This window comes from Vigna umbellata, chromosome 9 (genome assembly GCF_029865625.1).
Source record: "Vigna umbellata cultivar VRB3 chromosome 9, Vumbellata_1.0, whole genome shotgun sequence".
Lineage (NCBI taxonomy): Eukaryota > Viridiplantae > Streptophyta > Magnoliopsida > Fabales > Fabaceae > Vigna > Vigna umbellata.
This window is the reverse complement of record NC_142173.1, coordinates 70,492-88,421: the sequence shown is the minus strand read 5'-3', so window position 1 is coordinate 88,421 and position 17,930 is coordinate 70,492. Positions and strand designations below refer to the sequence as shown.

The 17,930-nt window shown below is 31.5% G+C and overlaps 2 protein-coding genes and 2 long non-coding RNA genes across 6 annotated transcripts; 1 reads left to right on the top strand and 3 right to left on the bottom strand.

Annotated features, from left to right (window-relative positions):
• Positions 1-302: 302 nt before the first annotated feature.
• On the bottom strand, positions 303-1,090 carry LOC148192243 (uncharacterized). Its single transcript, XR_015781957.1, has 2 exons — positions 951-1,090; positions 303-852 (listed from the first exon to the last, which is right to left on the bottom strand). It is a non-coding gene; the product is annotated as an uncharacterized LOC148192243 (long non-coding RNA).
• On the top strand, positions 585-2,156 carry LOC148192242 (uncharacterized). The gene is made up of 2 exons (XR_015781958.1): positions 585-717; positions 933-2,156. It is a non-coding gene; the product is annotated as an uncharacterized LOC148192242 (long non-coding RNA).
• A 2,382-nt stretch (positions 2,157-4,538) lies between these two features.
• Positions 4,539-8,141, bottom strand: LOC124832398 (uncharacterized). 3 transcript variants are annotated; one of them, XM_047306597.2, is made up of 8 exons: positions 7,828-8,141; positions 7,652-7,737; positions 7,339-7,483; positions 6,793-6,940; positions 5,694-6,263; positions 5,445-5,503; positions 5,221-5,297; positions 4,539-4,896 (listed from the first exon to the last, which is right to left on the bottom strand). In XM_047306597.2, exons 1-8 carry the CDS (start codon positions 7,891-7,893, stop codon positions 4,887-4,889), a joined length of 1,161 nt encoding a protein of 386 aa, XP_047162553.1. In that variant the 5' UTR covers positions 7,894-8,141; the 3' UTR covers positions 4,539-4,886. The 3 variants fall into 3 exon arrangements, with proteins under 3 accessions (XP_047162553.1, XP_087954338.1, XP_087954339.1); XM_088098212.1 differs by lacking the exon at positions 4,539-4,896 and adding an exon at positions 4,915-5,120; XM_088098213.1 differs by lacking the exon at positions 4,539-4,896 and adding an exon at positions 4,916-5,120 and having other exon boundaries at positions 5,694-6,251.
• Positions 8,142-14,039: 5,898 nt separating this feature from the next.
• LOC124832395 (serine/threonine-protein kinase-like protein At3g51990) lies at positions 14,040-16,215 on the bottom strand. The gene has a single exon (XM_088098267.1). The coding sequence runs from the start codon at positions 15,966-15,968 to the stop codon at positions 14,457-14,459; it is 1,512 nt and encodes a 503-aa protein (XP_087954393.1). The 5' UTR covers positions 15,969-16,215; the 3' UTR covers positions 14,040-14,456.
• Between the last annotated feature and the right edge of the window lie 1,715 nt (positions 16,216-17,930).

The following is a 17,930-nucleotide window of genomic DNA, read 5'->3' as shown; positions in this document are numbered from 1 at the left end:
ATCCGGATAAATAAATAACTAATAATAAATTTTTATTTTTTATTTTTTTATCTTATTTATGTTATTTTTTTTTTTTTTTTTTTTTTTTTATTATTTTATTATTTTGAGCCATTGTATTTTATTATATTGTATTTTATTCTATTTTATTATATTCTATTTTATTATATTGTGTTTAGTTTATTTATTCTTATTTTAGTCTTATTATTCTATTTAGAATTATTTTATTTTAGTCTGTTTTATTTTATTCTATTTTTACGTTCTTTTTACTTTAATTCATTCTGTCAAATTAAAAAAAACAGAAATAAAACAAAAAAATGTCAGTTTAATTTGAACCAACTTTAGCGTTTTGGCTTTTCTGGTTCCATCACGCCATCTCCCATGGTGCAAATGTTCCGCTGGCCATGCATGCTGCGTCTATACTATCTTAGCAGAGCAGGACAGAGGCTGTTGTAGGAAGCATCCATTTTGACAGACGATGCTTTTGACTTTAAGCTTCATCTGAAGCGTGAACAAGGCTAAAAAAGAGGGGAACCATTTTGGGATCACAATTCATCTTCTGGCTTCCACCTATCAGGCACCTCCAACACCAAGCCCGATTCACCCTTGTTACAACATCCATCATTCACTTACAAAACAAAAAACAAAAAAGAAAGCCGGAAGAAAAGGGATTTCATCTTAAGCACGAGGCAAACAGTATAGAGAAATGAGCTCCAAGAGGTAAGCTTGCTGCATCTCATTTACAATCATTGTTAGAATAGCTTTATGTTCGCTTGTGTGTGATTGTTGCTTGAATATTCCAAACCATGTATGTATATATCATGGTCATCTTCTCTTCTCCACTCTGTTCGACACCTGAAATACAAAGAATAAACCATTTACTCATCTTCCGATTCTTACAGTTTCTTCCATTCCCTCATATAATTCAATGCTAGATTAAGAAACAAATTTACCACTACTCTCTTCAGCCACCATTGGCAATGAAGTTCTACTCTTGTTGTGAAGACCCAACCCAGCGCATAAAATCCAATTCCATTCGTCTACAAGAACAAAAATCTAACCCCAACCACCTTTGATTACAGCAATCACAAGCCAAAACAAACCAGGAATTTGAACCTCTATGCCTCAGTTTATTTCCAAATCCCCAAACATCGTCTCCACAAGCCTCAGTGGCCGTTTCGTATGATATACAAACCGGGGAACCACACTAGTGGTGGCCTCTGTGGCGGCAGTTTCCGCCTCTGTGGTGGCGGGCGACTACGGTAGGAGAAGAGGGAGAAAAGAGTCACGTACGCCGGCAGCGAGTTGCGTCACCGGCGCGACCCTGGTTTGCGATTCGGAGGCGGCGACGGCCAGTTCCAGTGGAGGCGATGTCCGGTGGCGACCTTGGCTGTGACGGGCGACGCCGTTGGTGTCTTGATTCGAGACGTCTGGGCTCGCTCAGGCGGTGTTCGACGGAGAAAGGGGAAAACTTCCCACGCGCGAGGAGAAGAGGAAAGGCGAACCCAGCGCCGTGGCTGACGGTGGCTCCGGTGACGCCATGGATTGCGGTTAGCGATGGCCGGTTCCGGTGGCGGCCCGTGGGCATGAGCCGGCGGACGGGACAAACTTCTCCCTGGGTTTCCAATTTCAAAGGGAGACAAGAGAGGGGGAAGGCGGTGGCGCCACGGTCGGCAATGGTTCCGGTGATACTTGGGGTCACCGCCGACATCGAGACTTGCAGAGGGTGGTGGCGCGGTGGCCGTTTTGGCGGAGATGGCAGTGTGCGTGCAGGGAAGACGACCGGGAGAAGAGAGACTTGAGTCTTGTGGTGCTCGAGATGGAAGAATAAGAGAAGTGGCAGCACCCCTAATGTTTCTGCTTGGAAAAACCCTTGGGCCAGATCCAGATTTTATTTATTTATTTATTATTTTTTTTTAAAACAAAAAACTCAATCCTTCGCAGCACACCTCCGCTTCTCATCCTGGCACCCCCTTTCCCATTTCTTTTTCCTTTTCTTAGTTGGGCTTCAAGCCCGTAGGCAACTATGGGTCTGTTTCCTCTATGCACTACCCTTTTTTAGGTTTTTACCTCCCCATTAACATTTTGGGCCTTCCCCTGCTTAACTCTCAATTTTTATTTTTTTTTTGTTTGTCTTCAATTTGCCATTTTGTTTCTTATCTTATTATTTTCTTTTTTATGTTATTTTATTTTATTTTTATATTATTTTTTTTCTTTTTCTATTTTATTTTTATTTTATTTTGTTTTAGTTATTTCTTTTTCTTTTTCCTCTTTTTCGTTTTAAATATCTATCTAATTTTCTAAATATATAAATATTAAAAAGAAAATAACAAAAAAATATTTTAAAGGTTAAGCACACGTGTGATCGCTCGCATCGTCCTTGGCTTAAAAACCTTCTTTTCTTTCTCAAATAAAATTATAAAAATATGTTTTAAAGGTTAAGCGCATGTGTGATCGCTCGCATCGTCCTTGTGCTAAAAAACATTTTCTTCTTTGTCAAATAAAAGTATAAAAATATGTTTTAAAGGTTAAGCGCATGTGTGATCGCTTCGTCCTTGTGCTAAAAAACCTTTTCTTCTTTGTCAAATAAAAGTATAAAAATATGTTAAGCGCATGTGTGATGGCTCGCATCGTCCTTGTGCTAAAAAAACCTTTTCTTCTTTGTCAAATAAAAGTATAAAAATATGTTTTAAATGTTAAGCGCATGTGTGATTGCTCGCATCGTCCTTGTGCTAAAAACCTTTTCTCTTTCTTAAATAAAAATTACAAAAATATGTTACAAAAGGTTAAGGGCATGTGTGATCGCTCGCCCTACGCGTAACCGATTCCCGAACTCGGAATCTGGTTTTCGTGGACTGTGTCTTATCATTTTATGGTTTTTCTGTAGTGTTTCATAATAAACTATGGTGGTGACTCCAAATCTCTTTTTCAAAACCCGTCTTTTTTTGAATCGTCGTCCCGTCGCGATTCCGGTTGTGACATTACTAAATATAAGTAATATGTAATTTAGGGAAAATAATTAATAACATGGTTAAACTAACAACGTCAACATGGAATAATCTAAAAACATGTAAAAAAGAGGATAGAAGGAATCGATATAATGCATAAATAATAAACTTAATTAAATTTTATACTTCTTATTAAAATTGGATTTTTTTAATTAAGTCTTCACTCTTTTTTATATTTATTAATTAAAATTTTCATATTATTTAATTGAGTTTATGTTGTGTAAGTCTTATCTTGGACTATTACTTTTATAGGTTCTATCCTCATTAAAAATATAAAATTTTGTGCTTAATATAGAATATTATTGTTATTAATGTAAAATTATAAGAGACTTCCATTATTTTGGTTGAAAATATATTGATAATAAAGGTTATGATCACTTATAAATATGACAATAGATCAATTCAGTACGAATAGTGTTTACAATTGTTCAACTCACAACAAAAAAAAATTTAACTCATAAAATTTAAAATATATATATATATATATATATATATATATATATATATATATATATATATATATATATATATATATATATATATATATATATATATAATATAAATTAAATTAAATTTTAATTTTTTTGAATAACGTATCTATGAATAATATGATAGCCATACCCAACTTATCTACAATATATGATAAATACTTTTGAATATTAATTATCTGGTACAAATATTTTTGTTTTGCCTAATCAATTATATTATTTGTGGTAAGGTTAACATGATGCAATAAATATTAGAAAAAATGACATTTTGTCGTCATCATTACATTAATGACACTGATAATAATCATCTTTTATTTATTTGTAGTAATTAGTGACATAAACATCATCAAAAAGTATGACAATTTGATAATTTAACAAATTTTTTTATTATAAATATTTGTTTTACAATAATAAAAAATGTAAGATTTATTAAAAACCAATTTTTAATATTGATATACAGCTTTTTTGTATTACAATTTTTGGATTTAAGTCAAAATTAACCAATTTAAAAAAAAAGTTTAAGATTTATGTGTTTTGAAATAAATTTAGTCTTACTTAATACCATATCTAACTGACATAAATTTATATCGATTTAAACTACATTTGGCATGAAAATTAACATTATAATATTTTAATTGAAACTCTTATACAACAATTGATGTTTATTCACATACACATACTCTTTTTTTTTACGTATTTTTACGAGTCATAATTTAGAAAAAAAACAAAAGACTTTTTTTAATATTTTATTGAAATAACTTTTAATTAAAAAATGTATATAATTATTGAAATAATTATATTAGATCGATGACGTGTTTTTTAAGTGTCCTCTTTTTTTACATGTTATTTGATAGATAATTATGAGGAGAAGTATTTTATGTGAAAGTCATGAAAACATTAAAATGATGATATTGTTGGATGTTAAAAGAATTCTCACATATAACGAAAAATATAGTTGATTAATTTGTGAAATAATAGATATATATAATCTCATAGAACTAATGTATATTGTTAATGAAGTATTAGATGAAGTTGAGCTTGGAACTACTTGTCTACATTATCTTTATTCATCTATAAATCCAAATTGGATAAAACACAAAATTACAAGACAATAAACCATATGTTACAATTTAATATAGATCAAAATTGACTCAAAAAACTTATAAACAAGCCCTAAGAAACTTGGTTAGTATAGTGTACGAAAGCTTTTAACCCACGTCCTACAGACCAACATAAATATGCATAGTCTTTTCAGCGATGGAAATTTTAAAAATACAAGCAAATGATGAAGGTAGGTTACACTTCCAATACAATGCTAACCACTAAGCAGCTGCTACAGTTAATCATTCTGTACTTCATCGTCCATTCAGCAACACTCCCACCTCTATCAAAGTCAGTCCTTCCTGAAAACATGAAGCTCAGTTACCCAAAATTTGGTATGTGACAATCAAATCTTGTACTGCCCAAAAAAGCATCTCAATTAATTCAACCAGAATGTTTTTCTTGAGAATTTAGAATACAAAGATATTTTGTTTCATAAATTAGCACAAGAACTTCTGTTTATATTCTACCTAATGATGAATGAAGCCATCAAGTTGAATCCTAGATTTTTCCAAAGACCCACCAACTGCGCATAGATATTTTAATCTAAGGAAATGTTCTCTACACATGGAAAGCTATAATTTAATTTAATTTAAAAAGAATAATTAGAATAATGTTAACAATACCTGCTCGATGATGATGAAGAAACCCTACAAGGTGATATCAAAGATGCACCATCCTTAATTTCTTTGAGCACATGATCCTGAATTATAACATTCAAAAAGAAAAAGTTAATAGATATTATTTGGAGACATGTTTAGTGTGTACACGAGAATACCATTCGGTGTGCAGAATGTCTACCAATGGCAACCAAGAAAAAGTTGCACAATTACACAAAGAAATCACATACCGCATCATATATTGGTATTTGATTGCGCCAAAATTCTAAGGGAGGTACAAGCAATCTGCCTGCAACATAACCCAGGCAAAATGATTATAGTCTAGAGTAAATGACGTTTCAAATTACATAAAAAAGATTAACAATAGCATTGGGTGAGAGAGTTGGATAACAAGAGAGTGCATGAAAATAATATAAAGTGCATCTATTAGCTATAAGCCTAATAAGTAGTTTATGAACAGACAATAATGAAAAATTTACCAGATCTGGATGTTCTGAAACTCGATGACTCAGGAGAAGTAGTTGATTTTTTCTGTCCGCTTCCCTTGGTCAAGTGACTTGGATCTTTTAATCGCGAACTTTTCCCAGCAGAAGCAGATTTATTCCGTCCCTTAGGCCTGACGACTTTTTTCTTATGACAGCCTTCGGTCTTTGGTGACAATGTTCTAGAAATTATGGAGGCAGATTTTTGTACTATCTGTTCAGATGATGTGCGTAGTTGTCTCCATGGTTGTGACTGAATAGGTGTTTCCGGACTTTTTGGTCCCACTTCATCACAATTATCTAAGGCCGCCACTGAAATATGGTTCTTATTATTTGGATTCTTCGGAGGCAATCCAGAAGAAGACGGTTTCTTCCGCTGGTATACTTCAACATCATGCAACTTGGCACTTCGTCTTTCCCTACCTCTACTAGAAGTAACCTTAACACCAGCCACCTCCTTTGACACGTTGCATTCATTTTCAGGGAATGCCTTTTCCCGATCACCCTGCGCCTTTTCCGGTGATGCAGAAAAAGTAGGAATGCAATTTTCCACACCTGCGATAGCAACTAAAATATCTATATAGAAATTGGATAGAAAGGAGATGATAACCCCACCTATCCCCTTTGAAACTATGCAATCAGATCTAGGGAATAGCTTTTCGTGATCTCTCCCGGTGCCTCCTCTAGTGATACCAAAGAAGCTTTTGACTGAGTCAGAACTTTAGTTTAGGAAATCCATTTTTGAAGTTATATGTTTCTGGTTTATTTGTTTCAGTTATGGCGTTTCCCCACAACTAGGAATATATTGTTAGAAATGGGTTATTGGGCTATTTTCTAGGAATTCAGTTGTAGAACTAAGTCTATAAACTTGGCCTTTTTCATTTGTGAATAACATGGACTCAGTCGTGTTTCTATATACTTAAAACACTATGCAATTTCATCTAACGTAACAGAAGTACGAATGCAATCTTCCGCACCAGAACTGACAATTACAATATCTATTGAAACAACACAGAAAATGATAAAACTCCAAACAAGTACAAGAAATGACTAAAAATAAATGCAAATCAGTAACAAACATCATTCGAATATTTACCATCAGATAAAATTTCTGGACAGCTAGCCGGTACGTCATCAAGACAAGCACTACCCAAATCATTCCCCGTGGTTGATTCTTCTTTGGAGAAATCTAGAGCATGGCTTTCCCAGTCCGGAGGGAAGCCAAATAAAAATCGGTCCAAAACCTGGTAAAGAAGGAAAAACAAAAGAAAAGTCAGTCTGAGATATTACGCATCATAAAACAAGGGACAATTATCACCATAAACAACATTATTCAAACCGAAAACATTAATACTTACATGAAGACGATGCACATCATATAAAATACCAAAATTTCAAAACAAGGCTTATCAAATAGAAAGGGAAAAGGGAAAACAAAAAATAAAATTAATTGAACTTCAGGTATAAGCTAAAGTAACTTACAAACTTAATGTCCACAGAACCTATCTCTTTTAACTTTCATAAAACCTAAAATGCATAATTCGATTTTAGCCATAAGATAGGTTCAATTCATTTTATCTTCTTATTCTCCTATCCACAAGTATTTACAGAGAAGTTAATCCAACCACGAAATTCTAAAAACCTGAGGGTCGAAACCGTTTTCAACACTGCGCTGCTCGTTGATGAAACCACTCATTAAAAGGTATATCCCATCCGCAGTCTTGAGAGAAAACATGTCGTATCTTTTGATAACGGGAGCAGAAACAAACACGCGCATGGCCTCATCCCTGAATCAGAAAATCAAACAGTCACACTAATCACACAATTTCTCATCACCGTCACCATCATTATATCCAAGACGAACAGACACGAAGCAATTGAAATGCGACACGAACATTACTCGAGAGCACTCGCGAAAACCCTAACACGAAGAGAGAGAGGAATCTTAGACTTACTTTCTCGATGAGACGCCTGCAACGGCTAAACGCTTTCCTTGGAAGTCGTTTGTGGCTTTAATCAACCACCAATCATATAAAGTGACCTTCGGAAATGAAAAAAACAGCGTCAGAATTGAAAATTTGGGAAGGGGAAAATTGAAAGAAGAACTGAGAACGAAGGGAGCGTGAGTAACCGTTCGTTGGTAAACGCATGATTCGTTGTCGTTTGAAGGAGTTGCGGTCGGAGTGGAATCAGCCATTAGTGGATTGTTCTCTCTGTTTCAGTTATTCCGCTCCAAACCATGGATGTAGCTTCTAGAATGGTGCTTTCAAATTACCAAACTTCTTGCAAATGAGAGCGTAAGAAATCTTAGGGTTATGAGATGGCTGAAGATGCAGCTTGCAATGCGTTTTCTTGGACGAACAATCTTTCTCCTACACCACTCGTGTCACACCTCGATGTGGAGTTGTTCGCGCACTGAGCCCAGAAACCAGAGTTAAAGCGGGAACCTTGTCTTGGAGTTTAAAATTAATTAGAAAAGACAGATAAAATGCTATTTTATTTCAATATAATTTTATTAATTTTAATCTTTTTGTTTTAAACTAGTAGAAATATTTACATAAATTTAAAAAATAAAAAAATGAAACATATTGATAATTGGTAAAGAATCGTATATTATTAAAAGAACATTTACAGAATGATTATATTAGTGAGTTAATAAAATATTTGCAAAAACTTATAAGATAAAATAATAAAATGAAATATATTAATAAAGGATAAAATTGTGTAAACCAAAACAGCAGTTACATAAGTAAATTCCCTTTATGTATAGTTGTATAATTATAAATAATAATTCACATTTTATTTTAAGAATTATATTTTATTTTACTTTTTTTTATGAGGGATTAAATCATATCATCAAATTTTATCAATTAAAATATTATTTTATTTTATTAAACTTATAACATCACTTGCTGATTTAAAAAAAAAAATATTTGTTAACATTTTTTTCTTAATTTAAATAACCTTTCTGTTTTTTTTTTTTCAAAAGTACTCTCTTAAAATTGTCTTCAAATTCAAACACAAATTAAGAAATAATTTGAGAAAAATAAATTAAGATAAATTTGAAGAAACAAAAAGAAGAAAGTGGAATTATTTGTATTTTAAGATATAGGAAGTGAAATAATTTAAAAAATAAATTTATAAATGATTTGATAAATGTAATATATATAAAAACTTATTTTAATAGATTAAAGATTTAATTAGTAATTTGATTTCTATATTTAGATATTTGATTTGGGTTTGTGTTTGATTTTTTTTATAAAAATTCCATTGATTTTTTTTTAAATAAAAACTTGATCGAATTTTTATTTTTTAAAATATGATTCATTCCATTAAATTAGTGGTAATATCATTTGAAAGTGTGAGTTTGTCAAATGTCAAAATTATATTTTAACACGTGATTATCGTCCAATTCATGTAATACTTTCATAAAGTATTAATGTCAATTTAATATAATTATGTTAATTCTTTTTTTTTTTAAATGAAAATTCAAGTGAAAAAAAATATAAAAATAAAATAAATCAAATATTTAAATACATAAACTAAATTATTAATTAAACCTATATTAAAATATAATATTATAATTTTATATTTAAAATTAAAATTAATATTAATATAAAATAAAATTTGATTGGATAAAATTAAAATAAAATAAAATTTGAATAACTAAATTTTTAAACATTTTGTAATTAGTGTATTAATACAATACTATTATTATTATTATTATTATTATTATTATTATTATTATTATTATTATTATTATTGTAGTATCATACCTAATGCAGGCTTAAATAATGTTTTTGCTCTTTCTTCCACAATTTTCACCGTTTCATGGACTATGCCTAAAAGACTAAATATAAAGATATCCAAAACTAGTCTTCTGGAGCATTTCATGCACGCTTTTCATTGTCGTGTTTGGATTGATTGTGTAAGAAATGTTACAAAGCTCCAAAATTTTTGTAATTTCATATTTGATAATTTGATAATTTAATGATTGTGTAAATATGCTTCTGTTTGATAATTTGAAATTCCATATTTCTCACATAAACATTATGAGTCGAAATATTTGCTCAAGTGAAAATGAAACAAGATCAAAATCTTCCTCTCATCCTGATTTTCTTAACTTTTAAGTAACTTTAATTTTCTTAACATGATAGAAAATTAAATTTATTAAAAAATTTACATTAATTAAAAACAAGATAAATTAGATTCTATTTTATAAGTTAAATTTATAAAATTTAAATTTAAATTCTATTAAAGAATTGCATTGAAGACGCTGGATCATTTAATGAATTAATAAAAAATTAATTAAAATCTCAAGACTGTGAAAAGGATTGAATTCACGTAAGGATAATGATATTTTAACAATATTTTAACACTGTCTAGGTGTTATTCTGTGATTGATCCAAAATTATTTTATAATCAATAATAATACTCATAAACACCAATATAAATTAATCACCGATAAGTAAATAATGTTAAAATATTATAAAAAAATGTTTGTAAAATATTATTATGTTTCACGTAAACATGTGATCAAGGAACCGATACAAAAGTACTGTCTTTTGATGGAATTGTTGGAACCTTTTGACTTTCTTTCTCAACCTTTGCAGAAGCAAGCTTCCATATTCACCCATCATTACCCTTTTCCATCACTGGAAAAAAAATTATTAAAGTTTTTCAAAAAGGCAAAAGGTAAAACTATCTCAAACAAATGCAATATTTCCATAAAGAATTTTCAAAGCTTTGGGCCAATTGCATCTTATGCATTGTTTTAGAAATTGTTACTTTCGACAATGCATTATAGTTATTCTCCATCCATCTCAGAAGACAACTACAACACATGGAAATTTCTGAGCTGTAAAGCCTTGAAATTAGGAAAGGGAATATGAATTTTCTTACCTGTTTGTAGCTAAGAGTCGAAGGGTAAAAGACAATCACATTGTTCTCGTTTTTTGGATAATGAAGCAACACTTTCTACAACCTAACGTTGTTTGTCTTCATGGTGGATTCCATTGTCTGTACTAAACTGTTTTGGCTGCACCAATACCCACTGAAAATAACTTCGTTTCTGTGTGGTCATTTTCTTCGGTAACAGCTATTCAATTTTAATTAAGACTAAACCTCAGAATAGTCAAAAAAGAAAAATGGTGTTGTTTTCTGTCTTTGAAGGGTATTTTTGTTAGAGATAGAGATAAAGAAATTTATAATATATAAAAGTGAAAATAATTTATTTTTACTAATAGATTTTATTAGATTGAATTAAATTTAAAATATATTTTTTTAAATGATTTTTAAGTAATTTAAAAGGTTTATTATTTCTTTATCATTTTTTTTGTTTATTGTTTTATTGTTATTATATTATTATCAAACCATTTATAGATATTTAAAATATATATGTTTTAAGGAGACATTTTAAAAATCTTACATTTATTAAAGATGAAGCAAAGTTTGAAAATATAAGTAAATGTTAATTTTAATTTATAAAACATTTATTAGAGATGAAACAGAGTTTGAAAATATAAATAAATTTTAATCTTAATTTATAAATAGATTTATGAGGGCAAATCCTATTTTATAAATCAGTTTTATAAAATTGAATTATGAATAAAGTTCATTTCGTAATAAATTGTATACGTTAACGAATGAATTTGAATTTGTTTATCACATTACGCCATTTCAATGTTTTGTCATGTATACTGTTTTTTGTGTTGTTTTATTAGGGTGTAATGTCTAATTTTGTCCTCTGAATTTATTTGAATTTTTAACGAGATCCTAGTTATTAGTTTTTTCAAATTAGTGATTTAAAAGCACTAAATTTGTTTTTTTTTTCAAGTTTACTAATTTCATGTTTGACCATGAACAGTGGTATGAGAAAAATAAATATAAGACTTCGAGAAATGGAAAAGAAAAATAACATATAACTTATAATTGGTTAAAAATTAAAAGACCCATAAACTATAAAAAGACTAAGTTGGATGTTATTAAAAAACTAAAAGACTAAATTTAATATTTTTAAAAACTTGTAAAACTAAATTTAATGTTTATAGAAAAAATTAAATGTCTAAATTAAAAAAAACAATTAGTCATTTTCAAAATTCGAATAAAATTAAAGGAATAAATTAAGAATTAAGACTGTTAATTAATATAAGAAAAATGTTATCCTATTATAAGAGTGTGTATATTTAGTTGTTATGTGATGGGCATGATTTTAAAGAAATAATAGAAATTGATAGCAGTTATTTAAGTAATATATATGTATGGGTATGGAGTGAGTGTTAAGATTGATGAAGTGACAAATGCAATGATTAATATAAACCAACATTAGAAGAAGGTTTAGAAAAACAAAATGGAGGGTTTTGTGAAAGAGTTGGATGAATGATTGTTAATTTGAGAATCAAAGTTGGGCCATTGGTCATTCACCTTATCTTATGTCACCTACATTTTAAGAATGCCAAAAGCATAAAGGCGAAAACAATAATTTTATATAGGTTTAAATGCTTACTTCATCCATCCTCATGTTAAGAGGTGAATTTTTGTTTAATATCCGGTTTTGAAAATGAAGATACTGGGTCCTTATGTTAAGAAAAATGTATGAACAAGGTCCTGTCCGTTAAATTGACAATAACGACGTTAAGTTCATGCTGATGTGACCGTATTTGTTCTCTTCTCTTTTAACTTTTTTTCTCTCTTGTTCAACTTTTTCTTTAATGATTTGTTGAACTTGTTCTTTCTTTGTCGACTTTATTGATATATTTTTCATAACATAGACATCCAATGTCTTCATTATTAAAACTGAATACTAAACAAAAAAATTACCTCTTAATATTTGGACGAAATAAACATTTAAGTCTTTTATTTATAAGCTGATAAAATATAATATAAAATATATATATTATGAATGAAAATAGAATCACTTTATTTCATTTGATTTGATTGGTTTCCAACTACCGGGGTCTCACTACCCGACAAACATTGATAATTAAAATAAGAAAGTTGTTATTAAAATCATTTTCAACGAACATAAGTTTCAGAACAGAACCCTACACGTGGCATGAAATTGTATTAGAAGAAAGCAAGACTTTTTAATTATATGTTTTAAGTGAATAAGTTCACTAATATTAGTTCAGATTATTATCTGTAAGTAAATAAATGAACAGACCAAAATACACTGACAACATTTTTAATGCATGTTCCTAAGCTCTTAACTCGTACTTATGAACATTGTCGTGTCTAATAAATACATTTTAATCTTTTCACATGGTGTGGTGGTTTTTTACTTTCACAATATCAAGCATGCAAAAAAGATTGTTTCACACAAAAAAAAAACATTTCACAGTCTTTGCTAGGAGTAAAATGATCTTAAAAAAAAGTGAATTTTGTATTTAAAAAGAAAATGAGAGAATAACGAGTGCGATATTTTCTCTCTTCAAATTCTATAAATAGAGTGCGATATTTTCTCCAAAAGACACAATTTCTGATATCTTCATAAATTTTCAAAAAATACACAACTTCTTATATCTTCATAAATTTCCAAAAAATTCGTATTGTATAACGAAAGATTTGAACAACATATACCATGATAAATCCTTAAAATAATGAATCTCCATGTTTCAATCAATCTTTATTCATGATTTTTACTTTTTAGTTTTTATCATTATCAGCAATTTTACGACACCTCCTACACAACACTTAATGCATTAGACAGAGAAAGTTCCAATCCTGGTTGAAAAAGAAAACAGGGCCAGAAGAATTGTACTGCAGAGAAAAGGAACTGGAAACTTGAAGATTTTAAATATTCCCAATCACTGCTACGTAGCCGTCTCTGTTAGTGTTACCTAAGCAGTTGCAATTTTCTGATAATGCAAATTCCTTGCAGAGTGATCACAACATGACGAACCAAAACTTTGCTATTGGGTTAGTGGGACCCATCAGACACCACCACTCATGGAAGTGGAGACCTTAATCTTTTGTCCCTTTCTCTTTGTTTTCTCTAAATTATCTTCATATTCCAAACCAGCACATTAATCTACGCCACAATTTTCTGAAACCAAACTTGGTCCAAAGTTAATGATATTTGCTTCATTAAAATATAATGCAACTTTAATGGATGCAAAGTCTAAGGCAAAGTTAACTACTTGCCAAGAAATCTCTTTCTTGCTACCATCCCTTTAAGACGCGATACGATAATTCTTAATTGCATGTTGTAATTGACTTATTCAAACCTTACTCTTTGCTCAAAAACAGACCAGATAACGACTGAAAAATGACTTTGCTCATACCATGGATTGATGAAGAAAGAATAAAAGAATGATAAGGTAATAAATACAGCACATAACAACATGCCATAATTCAAAATCTTGCTTCAAACAATACCAGAAGTTGACAGATAAAAAACCAAAAGATGGTAAAAGAATTGCAAAAAGGACCACAGCAGTTTTTACAATTCAACCACCAAGCTATGGTACAGTTTTTACAATTTTTCAGCAGCAGCAGCAGCAGTCATGAGCTCCTGAATCATTCATACAGTGGCTTTTGCATTTGTTTATGAGGAGGAAACAAAAGCTTTTTGAACAACGTTAAGGGGACATCAGTAATGCGCCCTTCAACCCAAAAACCTACTAAAAATGAAGAGATCATTTCTGAAATCCACAAATAATGAACTAACAACAAATCTACACAATTTTGCAAGCAAGAAAAGCTCACAAGCCTGGCATCATCATCATCATCATCCAATAAAATGTTTCAGCAGTTAATTAACTAGACAACCTCAGCAACCAGAGAATTCAAATTCTTCGAATTTGAACCAGAAACCTCGTCCTGTTTTGAAGTGGTCTCAGTCTGACCTACAATCCGACCTTTACTGAAGCCAAAGGCGTCCTTGTCACTGCCACATGGCCTGTATAGGTTCCTCCCTCTTATGGAATACCTTCCACTGCCAAACCTGGAGCTAGAAACTTGTTCAGCAGATTTAGAACTATGATCCATCCCATCAGCATCTCTCAGAAATTCAGGCTCCTCAGTGGTAGCCATCAAGTCCATCAAGTTGCTGCTGAACCCCAAATCAGAATACACCCTCCTGGAATACCTCATTGCAGACTTGGAAAGTCTTCCATCCAAAGCTTCAATATTTCCCTCTTCCACACCTGCCAGCCTAGAATTGAATTCACCATTTCTTGCTTCAACCGGGCGCCCCACAGTCTCAACCATCATGCAAGGGTTGTTAAAACCATTCCAAGAATGAAGAGGCACCAGTTTACACAGCCCACAGAGCCAAGTAACAACCTCATTCATGGAAGGTCTCCTCTCCCTGCAAGACCTCACACACTTGGCAGCAATCACGGCCAACTGCTTCCTCACAACCGGATCCTTCGGAGGTGCAATTCTAGGATCATAAACAGCCAAAAGCTTCCCTTTCTTGATGAGAGGAATAGCCCAATCCACGATAGAAGGTGGTGAATAAGTGATGTCAATGGCCTTCCTTCCGCTTATAATCTCCAGCAGCAAAATCCCAAAGCTGAAAACATCAGTTTTGGTGCTCAGATTATCAGGAGTTACATAACAAGGGTCAAGATAGCCCATGGTGCCTGCAGGGGGAGTGGACCTGAGTCTGTAGTCATCAACATGGCCTCTCAAAGCCAAACCAAAATCCCCCAATCTCGCATTGTAGCTGCGGTCGATGAGAACGTTCGCAGACTTTATGTCACGGTGAATCACAGGAGGGGTCGAGGAGTGAAGCGTGTCAATGGCTTTAGCAGTTTGCAGAGCCAAACGAATCCTCCTACCCCAATTGGGAGGCCTCGGAGAGGAATGAAGAACATCGTAAAGGGTGCCATTGCTCATGAACTCCACCACCAAAAGCCTGTCTCTTGAATCGTTCGTGAAACCCACCAAATTCACCAACCTGGGGCTCTGGATTTTCGACAAGATGTCGATCTCATTGTCCACCTCGTTCGTGATCTCCAGAGGCGCGGAAGAAGACACCGGCCGAGGAACAACCCCGTGATGATGCGGTCGCGACGGCCGCTTCACCGCCACGGGACGGCCCCGAACCACCGCCTTGTAGACATAACCGTGACTCCCTTTGCCGAGAAGCTTGCGGTCGGAGAAGCCATTGGTAGCAGCCTCGAGGTCCCTGTACTGAAACTCCTGGATCTTGATGCCGCTTCTCTCCTTCTCTTTATCTTTCTCTCCGGTAGCTTTGGAAGAAGCCACCGAATCGGAAGTTGAAACTGCGGATTCGGCTCTGCAAGAAAGGTATAGATACCCCATATGAATTGCGTTTGTGTCTATCCTTTTGGAATATCTGAACCGAAGAAGGAACCAAAGGGAGTGAAGTGGGAGTGGAGATGGAGATGGAGATGGAAATGAACCAGAAGAAGATGATGGATAGATAGATAGAAGAAACCAAACCCAACAAAAAAGCAGAGAAAAGATTCAGCTCAACAGATAAATGTCTTCCTGAGTGTTCCAAAAATCAATAGTAGCATCAGAATACGTTTGTTTATGTCTGTTGTGTTTATTATGGGATTGCAAAAATGTGCAAACGTTCATCATTTATTATTAAAATTAAATGCTCTGTGTGTATCTTGGAAGATGTGAATGTGTCTCTCTCTAAAAATTAGACAGAGAAAAAGAGAAAGTAGGGACCCACCACCCACCCCTTGCAAGAATCTCAAGGTCCATCATTTATTTATTCATAAAATAATAATAATATGGTTATTTATTTTAACATATAGTTTTTTATACAGATAAAATATGGTACAAAATTAACGTACATCTCACGTTTCTCTTCCAGAAAGTACAGAAAGGAAAATGAGATGATTTTGGTGTTTGTATCGTTGTTTGTTCATCAAGGTTTGGTGTGCCCTTAAATTGGGTCATACCAATTAAGAAAACTCACGGGTTGCCTTCACATGTGATGTACTTCAACTTTTTTTATTTTTTCTTTCATTTTCCAGCCAATACAATAGGAAAAAACATATTCAATTTACTGAGATTTAATTTATTTTTTGCTGATAACGTAGAAAAAATAATTATCAATAATTCTTGAACACGTTATTTTCAAACGTTTTGTTTACTTATTTATTAAGACATCGGTTTCTTTTATTTAATAACCTACTTGTTTCTAACACTTGTAGAAACTCGTATATTTTAATATGAAATCTATAACTTAATAACACCAAATAAATTGTTTCTTAAAAACATTAATTAGTTTATTAATTTATCTGTGATATGATGTCTAACGTCTGTTAAAAATTTACTCAAAATCATAATATATGACCCAGCGTCACCTTCAGACAAATTTATTGATTTCTCAAACGTGTTAATCATAAATTTATAAATAAAAACCAATTTAAATTTCGCAATTTAAATTTATAAATAAAAACCAATTTAATCATATATATATCTTAATTCTCACCAACCAACTATGTTTCTTAAATCTAATGACAAGCTGTCCTTCTTATGAATTACTTCAACCTTAATTTAAACATTTGGGTGGAATTTATAATTTAAAGATGTTACAATTGAATGTAGCGAGAGTATTAGAAAATGTTCGCAATTGAAAATTTTTTCTTCATCTATATAACTTAAAATGAGATCAAGAAAATAATAAGTAGAGAATAAGAAATTAATTTTAACTTACACAACCTCTTTTATGCAAGAATAAGAAGAAAAACTTAGACCAAATCAATAGAATATCTCTACTACGAAGTAGGATGGCAATAAAATCTCTTTAACACTACATGATTCACTTGTTTTTAGATAATATAAGACAATCTCACAAAGTCTCAGAGTCATTATCTTTCATTCCAATTTTTAAAATTTTTAGGTTAAATAATTATAGATTAAATTGTTTTCCGTTTCTAAATCATTTAAAAAAATTCCTTTTCTTCAAACAAAATTATATACATTTAAAATATTTTTTTTAAACAAAAATTACAAAAATTATCTTTATTTTAAGATAGAGTTCAACAATGAATTATAATATAATTTTGTATGTGTAGTTGGCATAACTACACATAAAATGTATTTTACACGACTTTATGTTAGAAATCTCACATTAATTAATGGTAGATCTAATTTAGAATATATATATATATATATATATATATATATATATATATATAAAATGTAAATTCCACTTTACAAATTAATCTTATATAATTAAATTAGATTTGAAGTTCACTTCTAACATCAGAATCATGATTTAGAGTCGATCCTAACAAAATT